The 13,384-nt window shown below is 37.8% G+C and overlaps 1 protein-coding gene across 4 annotated transcripts in view; it reads right to left on the bottom strand.

Moving 5' to 3' along the window:
* TSNAX (translin associated factor X) overlaps positions 1–12,815 on the bottom strand; it is a 34,390-nt gene extending 21,575 nt beyond the window's left edge. Inside the window, exons 1-4 of one of the 4 annotated variants that reach the window (XM_069064874.1) lie at positions 12,704–12,815; positions 11,991–12,095; positions 3,596–3,710; positions 1,605–1,735 (exon numbers count right to left, since the gene is read on the bottom strand). In XM_069064874.1, the coding sequence (XP_068920975.1) occupies positions 1,605–1,735; positions 3,596–3,710; positions 11,991–12,006 (262 nt within the window). In that variant the 5' untranslated portion in view covers positions 12,007–12,095; positions 12,704–12,815. Of the gene's footprint in view, positions 1–1,604; positions 1,736–3,595; positions 3,711–11,990; positions 12,096–12,185; positions 12,486–12,566 lie in introns of those variants that run through there. The other 3 variants (XM_069064872.1, XM_069064871.1, XM_069064873.1) reach the window with 3 other exon arrangements.
* Positions 12,816–13,384: the final 569 nt, after the last annotated feature.

A 13,384-nucleotide genomic window follows, 5' to 3' on the forward strand; every position in this document is an offset into this window, starting at 1 on the left:
TACTAATCTACTTAATCTTCAGATTCATCTTTATATACTTATGAAACCATGAGTTGTATAACTTATTTTACTATTAACAGTAATCTTATTCTTCTTTTTTGTTTTATTACTGTTTCTGAGCAGTGCCCATTTCCTGAAATTGGAGCATGTTTTCTTTTAAGAAAAAATATGTGAAAGGGTATGTAGCTGTGACCTTCAGGATAAGCAAGATACTCTGTTAAAGAATGTGATTATATGAAAGGTAAGAAAAAGACACCATAAAAATGTTTTGTCCTCAAGCTCATTAAGTGCATTATAATTTAAAATGTTTAGAAGTATTAAATTTCTTTGAGGTACAAAGTATAGCACATGGTCTCCCTGACCCTCAAAGCCTTCATAGAAGCAACTGTGCTACAGCCTCTAGTGTTCTATCTCCTCTTATCCCCATTACAAACCTTCCTAAGTCACATAATAGTAAGAACTTTCACCTGAGTTAGAACTTGAGCTTAAATGTATGGACTAAAATGTCTGACTGCTGATTACATAACAACTTTTTCTATGATTATTATTGTAAACCTTAAAAGTACTACATAAATGTGGACTATCATCATTATGAAGTCGGAAAAGAAAACACATTTCTCTTCCTGAGGTGGGTAGATGTTAGGAGAGTCCTAAGACAAATGTTACTTCCTCTGAATTCTTGGCCTTTAGAGAAAGGAAGAACCATGACAAAGCACAAAAAAGTGTTGGAAAAAAAAGACTTATTTCAAGTATCTAATTATTAGTTTGTTTATTTAACAATCCCCTGGGACAATCTGTAATCTGCACTGATAAGAAATGTGTATTGTAGAAAACAGGCCTAACTTTTTGTTGTTGTTCAATTATTAGTGCTATACTCAATGTTTGAGCTCAAACAAGCATCCCTTGGGGAAATGCTCTGCGTGCCATTAGCACTATTCTTAATGAGGAAAAGCACAGAAGTCCTTTAGTTCAATGCCAGAATTGTTTTATCTTCAAGTCAAAAGAACAACTATTTGGAGTAACACCAAAACAAGCACTCAACAATTACAAGTAGCAAACTATTCATAAGCATCATACTGTCAGCATTGTTCTAATTATAGATTTAACATTATAGTATGTAGAAACCTGTCAGCAAAAATATTAACAAAAATTTTTAATTGGCCTATCACAAACTCTGTCATCCATATTATGAGTAAATGAAAAGTACAAAAACTTTCTTAAAGTCTTTTTCTAGGGGAAAACAGGAGACCCTAGATTCCTTTCATCTGAGAAAAGGATGAAAATCAAGAAAAATGCTAAAAGTAGATTTTAATTCTAAGTGGAATTGAGAAGTACATAAATTTTTTAAAATAAAAAGATGGTGAGAGTGTCAATTTTGTTAACATATTATTTTTAAACATTCCAATGAGGCAATGCTTCCTTCTTAGTTCAAAGTAACATCCCTTCACATCATAAAATGTCCTTTCTTCTCTTACCTTCTCCTTTTGGTCTATTAGCACACATACTCATAAAGTTTCCTTTAATTTTATTATATATATATGTTCTTGTTCCTATGTATCAAGAGTTTGTAGTTAGTTAAAGAGGTAGCATCTATTTAGACTTACCTGGAGTAATAGCTCTGTGATATTGATACATATCTTCTCCCCACAGCTCTTGGGCTACCTGCTTAATCTTCTGTCTGACAGCTTCCAGTTTGCTTTCTGATTCATTCATTATTTCTTCCACATCAGGAGCACTGTAATCGTGAAAATGGAGTTTTCAGATTATTAGAGGGCTGAACCAGTTTTTATTACAGGTGTCCCTTATCCTAACATATATTAGTGTATATAATAATAATAATAATAATAGCAATTCACATTTATGTAGCTATTTACAAAGCTATGAATATTCAATTTACAGTTATAAAGTATTTTCCTCATAACCCAGTGAGGTAGTTACTTCAGGTATGATAACTGCTATTTTATGGATAGGAAACTGTGATCCAGGTGAAAGAGGGTTAAGTACAAGTTAAGTACATAGTCAAACAGTTAACAAGTGTCAGAGCAAAGGGACATCCCCAGATCTTATAACCCTAGGTCCAAAGTTCAGTATTATAAAATTATTTGTTTGAAGGAGAGATATTTGAAATAATGCAGCTATAAGAGAATGCAAGAGAGTTGGCTCTAAAGGAAAAAGTAGCTATCCTCACTCTCCTTTTATCACTTTTTGTTGTTTCAAGGTCTGCTGTGGGGGACAATGCTTTTGGAAATGCAAGTTATACCATTCGACACAAGGAATGAAGGTACCACACAAGGCATTTTTGGGTAACATTTTCAACTGGCAGGTGAGAATAAAATAGTTAAATCAAATACATCTATTCATGAATAATTACACTAATTTATGTCTCTGAGGTCAAGTCAAGAATGAGAAAAGGAAACATGGAAAAAGTTGAAGTATTTTCCTTGCTTGTTCTAGAAACACCTATAATCAAAACAATATGGAAAAGACTAGCACACTCCTTGAACAAGGATGACATATTCCATATTTTAAGTATTTCCTTAATGCATGAGGTAAACAGATATGAACTTTTATTTCTTTTATAGACTAGGAAATTCAGGCACAGGAAAATGAACTTAATCATTCAGCAAATATGGTCCATATCAAACCCTAAATACAGTTAAGTCTGTAGAATCATCACAATATTATCTACACAAAACTTGAGAGCAAATTTTTCAGAGACAAATTTAATCCCTTAATATAAGCAACAGTATATTTTAGAGTAAAAGAGAAATCAATAAAATACCCTTAAAGGACAAAATTTTTTAAATGTTTTATTTATAAATGTTAAGTGGAGAACCAAATTAATACCAAAAAATCTCCGAAAGAATCCTAAGTTTGAGATTACGAAGATATTCAGTGTGATACAATGCAAACACCTGGAATCAGGCAACTTAGGTTTTAAAAACAGTTCTAACATTTACTAGCTTTTTTTGGTTATCTATAAAATGTGCTGATACCTGCTAACTCTTTCACAGAGATGTTAGGAAAGTCCCTTGTAAACCTCAAAGTGTTTGTTATTTTTGCTGTTTAAAAAATAAGCACTTACTCAACTCAGTGAACCTACACAATAGGCCCTAAACATTTCATTATAACTACATTGTCCTTCTTCATAGGATCATTTTCTCTCTATGAAAGAATTCATTAGAGTACCAAAAAAAAATTTAGTTCATCTTTAAAATATTTTTCCTTGTGAGATGTAGCAAGATTCCTTACAAAAAATTTGTTGTGAAGATTTCTTAAAGTTTTCATCATGAAATATATATAAAAATACTATTATTATATATATGATACTCAAAATACTATAAGCAGCACAGGTAAACCATTTTACTGATGAGGAAATTGAGGATCAGAGAATTTAAATCACTACTTCACCTGGATCTCATCAGTTCCCATGGATTTAATTAATTTAATTAATCCCTACACCCCCCTTCAATAAACTCTCTATTACTTCTAAGATCAAATATAAAATATAAGCTAGCTCTAATTCATCAATACATAAAACACTAAAGAAAATTTTAAAAATTCATGTCAGCAGAGAAATCAAAGACTGACTCACCTAGTAATCCTATGGAGAAGAAAAATTGTCCTTTTACTTTCAACAGTTATATCACGACTGAGTTTCACAAGTCTCTCATACTTATCATGTCTGGTATCAAGTTCCTGTTGAAACACTGATAATACATATTATTATGGGCCACAAGGAGGCACATTCTGAACATATCACCCACCAAATTATAAAAATGTTTTGGAAAAACACAAATTAGTAGACAGTGTACTTACCATTACTAGTCTTAGTAACAAGACCACCAAAAAATAGTAAGTAAACTAATTATAAAACATTTAAACACTCGATAATATAAGAATTTGGCAAATTCTTGATACCAGTAACATAAAACCTTTGGGCAAAATAACAGGAACTTATACATATTTGAAGTGGTTTTTATATATTTTATTTCATTTCATTCTCTAACAACCCTATCAGATAAGTGATTAAAAGCATTATCTCATTTGAGGACAAAAACAGTGAATTTCAGAGAGCCTTTGGAAAGCCAAGCCTTCTAAAGACAAATCTAGTGTTTTGTATGAATGTAGCAATCATTGCTGAAAAGTGGCACTACTGAGCACACCTTTGTTCACAAATTAATATATGCTGAGTACCTATTGTGTATAGACTATATGGCTGTAGAAATATCTAAACCCAGCAACACCAAAACCTTGACCTGAGACTAAAGAGACCAAATGGATCACAATAAGAGGTTATAAGAATGATTTCAATTTTCTGGACTTCTAAGTTCAAGTTCACCCTGAGCTGAAAAATCAAGATTTATAATGTCTTGTGAAAATATTGATTTGTTGCACAAAACTATACAAATGACTGATCCTGTCTTTTTTCCCTACATGGAAAGATTACAGCACTAAGTTCACAAAACAGCATTTTTCTTTTTCACAAAGTGTTTTATATATAATATTACATTTAATCCTCAAAATACTATAAGCAACACAGGTAAACCATTTTATAGATGAGGAAATTGAGGATCAGAGGATTTAAATCACTACTTCACCTGGATCTCATCAGTTCCCATGGATTTAATTGCCATCTCTATAAAGAGAATTTTCAAATTTACCTATCCTATCCCAACCTCTCTACTGATCTCCAATCTCACATTTTCAACTACCTTTTAGATATCTGGAAACTGGATGTTCAGTAGGAACCTTAAATTCAACAAGTCCAAAACAGAACTCTTTGTCTTTTCCCCTACACTCTTCCTGTCCTTACATTACAACCTTTCCTATTAATGTAGAGGGTAACACCATTTTCTCACTTCCTTAGGTTCAAAATTTAGGAGTCACCCTCAGCTCCTTAATGTCTCTCACCCCACCATATCCAATTCGTTACCAACGCCTAATGATTTCACTTTTGCAGCACCCCTTGCAGCAGCTCCTTCCTCTCCCCTGACACTGCCACCACTCTAGTGCAGGTCCTCATCACCTCACAAATGACTACTGCGATAGCCTGCTGGTGGATCTGCCTGCCTCAAATCTCTCCCCACACTAATCCATCAGCCACCAAAGTCATTTTCCTAAAGCACAGGTCTGACTACATGATCCCTACACCCCCTCAATAAACTCTCTATCACTTCCAAGATCAAATATAAAATCGTTTGGCATTTAAAGACCTTCAACACCTAGCCCCTTCCTATCTTTCCAGGATGCCTAAATCTTTCTTCCCACCACTACCTCTTCAAGCCAGTGACACCAGCCTCCTTGCTGTTTGATGAGCAAGACATCTATCTCTAGACTTTAGAATCTTTTTTTCTAGCTGTCCCCAAGAATTTTTTTTCTAGCTGGAATGTTTTTCCTCCTAATATCCATCTACTAGCTTTCCCTGGCTTCCTTTAAATGTAACTAAAATCCTATCTTCTACAAGAAGCCTTTCCCAGTCCCTCTGAATTTTAATGCCATCCCTCTCTTAATGATTTCCTATTTATCCTGTATGTAACTTGTTTGTACATATCTGCTTGTTGGTTAGCCCATTAGATTATGAGCTCCTTAAGGGCAGAGACTGTCTTTTGCCTCTTTTTTAGTCCACAGTGCTTAGCATAATACTTGGCACATAATAAACTTAAAAATGTTTATTAGCTGGCTGACATGATAAAGATCACATCAGCCAGTGAGTGCAGAGCTGGAATCTGAACGCAGGCCTTCTCATTCAAGACCTAGTACTCTTTCCACTATACCAAGCAGCATGGGTTTCTTTAAAGGAACATTCAGTTTGACAAACATTTATTAGGTGACTTTGCATATAAATCAGATTACTTGCTATTCCTTGAATTCCACCACTGATCTCCACGTCCTTGTACAGACCTGGAATGCACTTAAGAATCCTTAAAACTCAGACCTTATCGGGGCAGCTAGGTGGAGAAGTGAATAGAGCCCTGGAGTCAGGAGGACCTGAGTTCAAATCTGACCTCAGAAACTTCACACAAAAAAACTAGCTGTGTGACCTTGGGCAAGTCAATTAACCGCAAATGCTCTGCGTTCCTTTCCTCCAAAAAGCAAAAAACTCAAGACCTCATACCACCTTCTATGGGAAGCTGTACCCCAAACTGTTATATTCTTTCTTGCCTCCTCAAATTATCATATATGTATTCTTTTACATGCTATGTACTTTCTCCTCCTTCTCCCCTCATAGGATGTAAGTTCTTTCAGGGCGTAGCCTATTTTCTACTTTATCTCCATATCCCCAGTACCTTGCACAAAACAGGCACTTAAATCTGTTGAACTGGATTAGGAAGAGAAAAGAAAGTCAAAAATTGTCAATAAAACATTTTTTAAAAGTATATGCTTCAACACTTTGGGTTTCATCCCCCAAAGTTTCAATGATATCTATAAGGTCAAATTTGCTCACTTATGTTAAAGACCTCTAATTGCTCTTATTTGTTACCTAAATTTTGACCATTTTTGTAGAGAGATTTGAGCTCATAGATTTTCCCAGTGTCTCCTTTGTTGGATTTTGTCTCTTTGGAACTTCTGAAGTGAAAAACATATGGAGAACACTTATTTATCTCTTACTATGACATTCCTACAATGGTTGCTATTCCAAGCAGTCTCCTCAACATGTTTTCAAGTCTACCCCTGATATAAAATCCTGATTAGCCCTCTAAAACTCTTTTTGACCCCCCCCTTCCCCAGTATTCTTAGACCTCTCCATTTCACATGTATTACCTATTCTAAAAATAAGCGATACTTTGACTCTGCCACATTCTCAAGTCATTAGTTTCTTCACATTTCAAGCTAACCTAGCAAGAATTGTCCATACTCAATTCTTCCAATTTCTTACCACTTACTCACTCTTCAGTCCCCACCCCTACATGGGAAAATGCCGTCTCCTTGGTCATCAATGATCTCAATTGTCTAATCTAATGACCATGTTTTACTCTTCATTTTCCTTCACCTTCCCTACTGCTTTAACAACAGTTGAACCACAGCTATTTCTTACTGCTCATTTACATGACACTATGTATTTCATGGTTTTCTTCCTACCTATATGAGCACTCCTATCTCTGGTTCATCTTTCTCCTCCTACCCCTTAAAGGTGTACCCAAGGCTCCGTCCATGGTCCTCTTTCCTCTCTAAATTCCCTCCCCCTTGGTGATCTCATCTACTCCCATAGCTTTAATGATCACTTCTATACAAATAACTCCTAAATTTGTTTCTGCATCGCTATCTTATCTCAGAGCTATCCTGTATCTTCAAATGCATGGAGGTATTTCCAATGCAATACCTCAGACTCAAAATAGCAAAAAATCAAATCATCCCCTTTGTTTTCTACTGTTTCCATTACTAGTTCTATCTTCCCATTCACTAAAACTTCAAAAACTCCAAGTCATCAATGACTATATTTTTTTCCCTCACTGCTACATCCACTCAGTTAACAATTACTGTCATATCTCTTCACATCTCTTCCATCTATCTGCTCTTCTCTATTCCTTAAAATTTGGACAAATTTAACTGGCATTCCTGTCTCCCAGTTATAATTCCCTCCAATGCATCATATAAAAGCTGCCTGTCATCTTTCTAAAGTATGTCTGACAATATCATGTCCTTTGTTTTATTACCTTCAATGACTCCCTACTGCCTACCAAATAAAGTGCTTCCTATGCTGGCTTTCAAAGCTTTTTATAATTTGGCTACTAACTTCTCAGTATGTTATACAGACTTCTGTTTCAGCCAGACTGAATTACTCACTTTCCTCTGTTCTCCTTTCTGCTTTCTCCCATCGCAACTAAGTTTGTCCCACTCCTCACCACCTTCAAATGGACTGCCTCCATCTCTGTTAATGTATAACACACATAAGCATGTAAGTAATTTGTAGTTTCTATGCACTCATTAACAAGTATATGAAGGACTTAAGATATGGAAGAGGAATTAGATTTGTTCTGTTTGGGCCCCAAAGTCAGAAGTAGGAGCAATGGGTAAAAGTTGCAACTTAAGTAAGGAAAAGCTTACTAATAATTAGAACTGTCCAAAAGTGAACTAGGCTACATCAAGAAGTGGTGGGATCCCCCTCCCTGGGGAGATGTTCACAGAGACAGAATCACCATTTATCCAGGATGTTTAAGTGAATGAATGTAGAAATATTTATTAAGTACTTACTTATTGGAGAACTGTTCTGTCTAGGTTGAACTAAATGGTCACTACAATCTATACCAAGTCTTAAATTCTGTGATTCTCTCTATCCAAATTTCTCACAGCATTTTGGCTAGACCAATCCTTTGTACTTAACACACTTTGCCTTATATTATGACTTCTTTTGCTTCCTGACCACCAGAATCTAACCTCCCTAAGGGCAAGGTCTATAACTTATTTCATGTTTATATCCCTGGTACCTAGTACAGCAATCTACATATAGTACAATCTTAGCAGTGTAAGATGTAGAGCTAGAAGAGACCTAAGAGATCAATCTCCCTCCATTTCACAGAGAAAACTGAGACCGACAGAGGTTAAAGGACTTGCCCATGGACATACAGGCATTAAGTAGCAGAACTCAGAATAAATGAAGGGTTAAATACACACTTTTACTACAGGACTCCACCTTCAATTCACAACAAAAAATTAAATTATTAAAAATTAAAATTAAAATTTAATTAAAAATGCATTTTAAATGAAAAGTGAAACCTTTATATCAATCATATAGAAAGTGTCATTCACCTAAATCTAACGTCATACAACAAAATCACACCCTCCAGAAATCAGAAGGAAGACTTCAATAAGTATACATTTTAAAAGCATGAAGACAAGGCAATCTAGATTCTACTACTTCAAGAGAAGATAGACCCACTACTGCCCTCCAAGTGCTGTTATGGATGCCACAACCTAAATTTTAATAATGACCCTAAGTTATATATCTATTTTTGCAGAACTATCCAATACTCAGGCATATTCCTGGGACTTGACTTTTTCTCTTTGCCTTATGAGAGAGAAGGTTGGGGGTGGGAGGAGGGCAGGAGAAGGAAGATTAAACACATCTATAGTCAAGAAACTGGGACTGCTGCCAATAAATGTTTGGAAACTGGGCAGGATAAGTGATGAACTTTATGCTGAAACACTCTCTAACGATTATGAAAAGTATGTCTAAACCAGGGAAAGTTGGTGGACCTGTGCCCTGAACCTCAGAAGGAAGCAAAAATACCTGGGAATGTTACTATGTGGTGTTTGAGCTTGCTTACTAATACTATTTGAAACAAGTTCCTTAAAAACTGTTTCTTGAAGTAGCCATGTAACATCTCAACAGTGATAATACTACATGCTATCTTACAGAGCAGTGGTATCAAACTCAAATAGAAATGGGGGCCACTACTCCATACATAAGAAGCAACTAAGTGGCTCAGTGCTCTATTCACTGGGTCTGGCCTCAGGAAGACCTATGTTCAAATCGTGCCTTAGACACTTGCTAGCTGTGTGACCCTGGACAACTCACTTAACTTCTGTTTGCCTTAATCCTTTGGAGAAGGAAACATCAAACCACTGTTGTATCTTTGCCAAGAAAAGTCCACTGACAGTAACAGCATGCTTTGATCCACAGGATCATGACTTGAACACCACCAAATCTGTACATAAACATGCCTTTGGTATATATACTAATTTAGTTTTAAAATGTAATTTTATCTAGGTCTCATTGTATCTTTATTTTGTTAAATATGTGTCAATTACATTTTAATCTGGTTTGAGCAGCACTCAAGTGTCTATGGGCTACATGTTAACACCTCTGCAATAGGGGCAGAACTGACAGAACATTCATCCTGAGGGACCCAGGATTAAGGAAATGTCTATTAAAGAAAGACAGACAAAGGACTCTCAAAGAGCAGTCATTATATAGTCATAAATTGAGACCATATTTCTCAGACCTCCCCTCTATTTCCTGCTATCCCCTCAGGAGCTAACTTTTGACATGGAGGTCAGTTGAGGAGATGGGCAGAGATTATGTCACTGTTATGCAATATTCTCTTAACTCTGCAAAATGTATCCTTCTAAATACAGATTACATTCTTTCCTTCAAGATTCGATTTCCCCATACTTAACTGTGACCTATAATAGCACATTTCTAGATGAATGGTTTAAGCCTTGCAATTCAGTACAGCAGTAGCAGAAGCAGCAGCAAGTTCTCCCACTAGAATGCAAACACTGCAGATGAATCTGTGCTAGATGCTCTTCAGACAGTGCTGTAAGATGAAGGATGGAGATTCTTCTACTTGCACCATCTTAATTCCTACCTGTCTCTCTGCCCAGAGCTCCTTAGAGAGGTCTCACTCAAACTGACTCTCATACCTCCCATGAGTCCCTAATGATAGACCCCAGCACTTGAAAATGGAAAGCTCTGAATAAAATCAGATGCAGAAAAGTAGTATCGCAAATGTAAACACCTACTACTTATTTTAATGGCATGTTTTCATGAGGTTAAAGACTGCAAATCATTAGAATTATAAGAGTTATGGTGAAGTTTTCATATTAAAGGAGATTTGAAAATTTGACTGATCTAGTTCAAATTCCTTCATGTTGGTTCACCAATGGCAGCATGGTACAAAAATGCAGCACTTGGGAGAAAGACCTGACTCTTTACTATCTACCTGCTGAATGACCTTGGTTGAGCCATCTATTTTGAGCCTGTCTCATCATCCTTAAGCAACATGGCATAGTGGATAGAGTAGTCAACTGAGTCAGTAAGTCCTGTGTTCAAATCTTTCTTTTGAATCTTTCTAACTATATGACCAGAAGAAAGTAAATTAATAAAAGCCTTGATTTCCTCATCTGTAAAATGAGGGCTATCATCTGTAATACTTGCTTCACAGGAAGGTTGGGAAGTTCAAATGAGAGTGTATATAGAGCTAACTGTAAATATTAAAGCATTAGATATACAAATGTATCATCTAAAAAGAAGGAAACGTGTCATCTGTAACTGTTACAAATGTCAGCTATCATTTTTACCAGTATCAGTATTCATAGCAAGGCAGAGCTCCCATTATACACATATAGCCAAAATCTAACCTATAAAAAAATTAAGACCAACTACATAAGAGAATTACTTTCTCATGAAAGTGAGTTTTTGAAATTTAATCATTGCTGCAACTGCTACAAATTTCAAAGAAGAAACTGTGAGCAATTTAAGCACAGTTAATAACCTTCCAACTTTCTAATACTGATTTCTGAAATCCACAAACCATCTAACCCTAGTGATGGGTATTTTATTTCAATAGTATTTTCAAAACAAAAGGCAGAGTAGTGTGATTAAATTCTCACTGGAATTAATGCTAAGGGAAGAGCTTGTTATCTTTATTGAGAAAAATTTCCCCTGATTTCTTTATACTCATATGGCAATCCACACACATTTATTGACCATCTACTGCAAGCCAAACATAATAGTAGTTGAAAGTATTGTAGTTCCCAGGGGACAAGACTAGCAAATGTCAGTTAACAATTACAAAGCACTTAATATGTTTTAAGGTAATTCCTGGCAATCTATCTTTCTCCAACTCATGAAGCTTGGAGCTGTAAGACAAAGGTAAACCAGTTCAGGTGCTCAAGGAGCTCATGTTCTAATGGGGAAGAAAAAATAGACACAACTAAAAAGAACAATACAAACAATACTAGACAACTTCAACAAGCATTTATTTTAAATAACACTGTAGGTCTACTACACAAAAACCCAATTAGTTATTTTAGTTAGAAGTGCCAAATAAGTAGAGCAACTTATCTCAAAGATTGGTATAGAACTTTAAATTCAATGCACCAGAAAGTTAGTCTCATCCGAAATGTCACCACTTCCTATGGTCATCTACCTCATTCCTCCATTTGTTTTTCCTGCTGACGTGACAATTTAACATTTACTGTGGTTTCAAGGGTGGCCACCAGGATTTTGTTTGTTCTACCAAGCTATACTGAAGAGTACTTACATTTGAAGGCCACCATCACAGCAGAAGACGAGTTAACATCTTTCCCTTCTCTTCTCTGACCATGTGGGAAATTGTCATGCTTTCGTTTCCTGAACCCTCCTGACCCTAAGCAGAAAAGGTAAAAATTAGGAGATTCTGAAGCCATCCCATCTCCAAGAATTAACAGAAGAGACTTGGAAAGTAAACCTTTCTTACTACGATTACATGTCACTCAAGCAGAGCGCCCCCAAACACCAGGGTAGGTGCTTCGGCCTTGGGGCTACAGGGCAATTCAGCAGCAGGCCGCTGGGGCCCTGCTTCTGCCCCCGCGGCCCACAGATCAACCCCCTTCACCCAGGAAAGGCCCCAAGAGAGGGGGAGCGAGCGGGGAATGTGGGGAAGGCTTAGTGGAACCTTGACCTCCTTCCCAGCCCCCACGCCATAGCCCCAGGGATGGAGGAACGGGCCATCCAAGGGAGAGGGGGATGGAGGGGAGGGTCGTCACGCTCTGGCGTGGCCAAAGGGGGGGATCAAGCCGGGGGTTTGGCCAAGGCCTCCACCCTCCCTCAGACCCAGACACAAATACAAACAACACGCCTCGGCCGTGGCCTCCACCTTCTTTGTTGCTCATGTCGCCTCCCGCCGCGGGCCTGGACGGAGGGGGGAGGGGGCCTGCTTCCGCGTGGGAGGAGGAGGGGGGGAGGGCGCGAAATTAGCACGTGCACACTACTGACTCGCGCCACACCGTCGGTTGCGAGTTCAGCGCGTTCCCGGGTGGAGTGGGACGTGAGGCGACGAGGCGTGGTGGAGGAGGGGCCCGAAGTCAGGCCTCCTTTTCCAGGCGGCCTACAGAGCGCAGGCGCAGGGAGAGCGCAGGCGCCAAGGGTAGCCATTCCGGTTCTGGCGCCCTCCCCTCCTCCCACTTCCGGTTTCCCAGCACGGCCCTTTGCTTCCTCATGGACTTGACCCTTGATTTGTAGAGTTCATGCGCAGTCGCGGACCGTTCTGAGTTCTGTCTGCAAGACTAGGACTCTTTCCGACTTTTCAATCCGTTAAAAAATGAACGCACGAGGAAGAAGGGGAGTAACTATGAGAAGGGGTGGAAAATGAAGTCGGTTTTCCCTCAGGCATTCTTGGAGACCTAGTTCGGAACTCTCATAGGGGCCACCCCTTGCGTGCGGTGCATTGTGGGGGTTGTAGTTCCACCATGGGGACCCTCTGCCTTCTCTGATGATAGTTATGCTTCAAGTGGCTGCAGTGAACGAGGCCCGGGGTGCACACTGGTTCAGAATGGTCCTAAGTGATTAACATCTTGTAGTAATTCTCCCATCTTCCTCCCCGTCCCTCATTGCTTGGTCCTGAGACTTTATAATCAGTCACCATCGAGTATTTTTTATATGTGTTCAGCATGGTAC

Source organism: Petaurus breviceps, unplaced genomic scaffold, assembly GCF_028583685.1.
Source record: "Petaurus breviceps papuanus isolate PSGF00001 unplaced genomic scaffold, PetGlider_PUasm1.0 90650, whole genome shotgun sequence".
Taxonomy (NCBI): domain Eukaryota; kingdom Metazoa; phylum Chordata; class Mammalia; order Diprotodontia; family Petauridae; genus Petaurus; species Petaurus breviceps.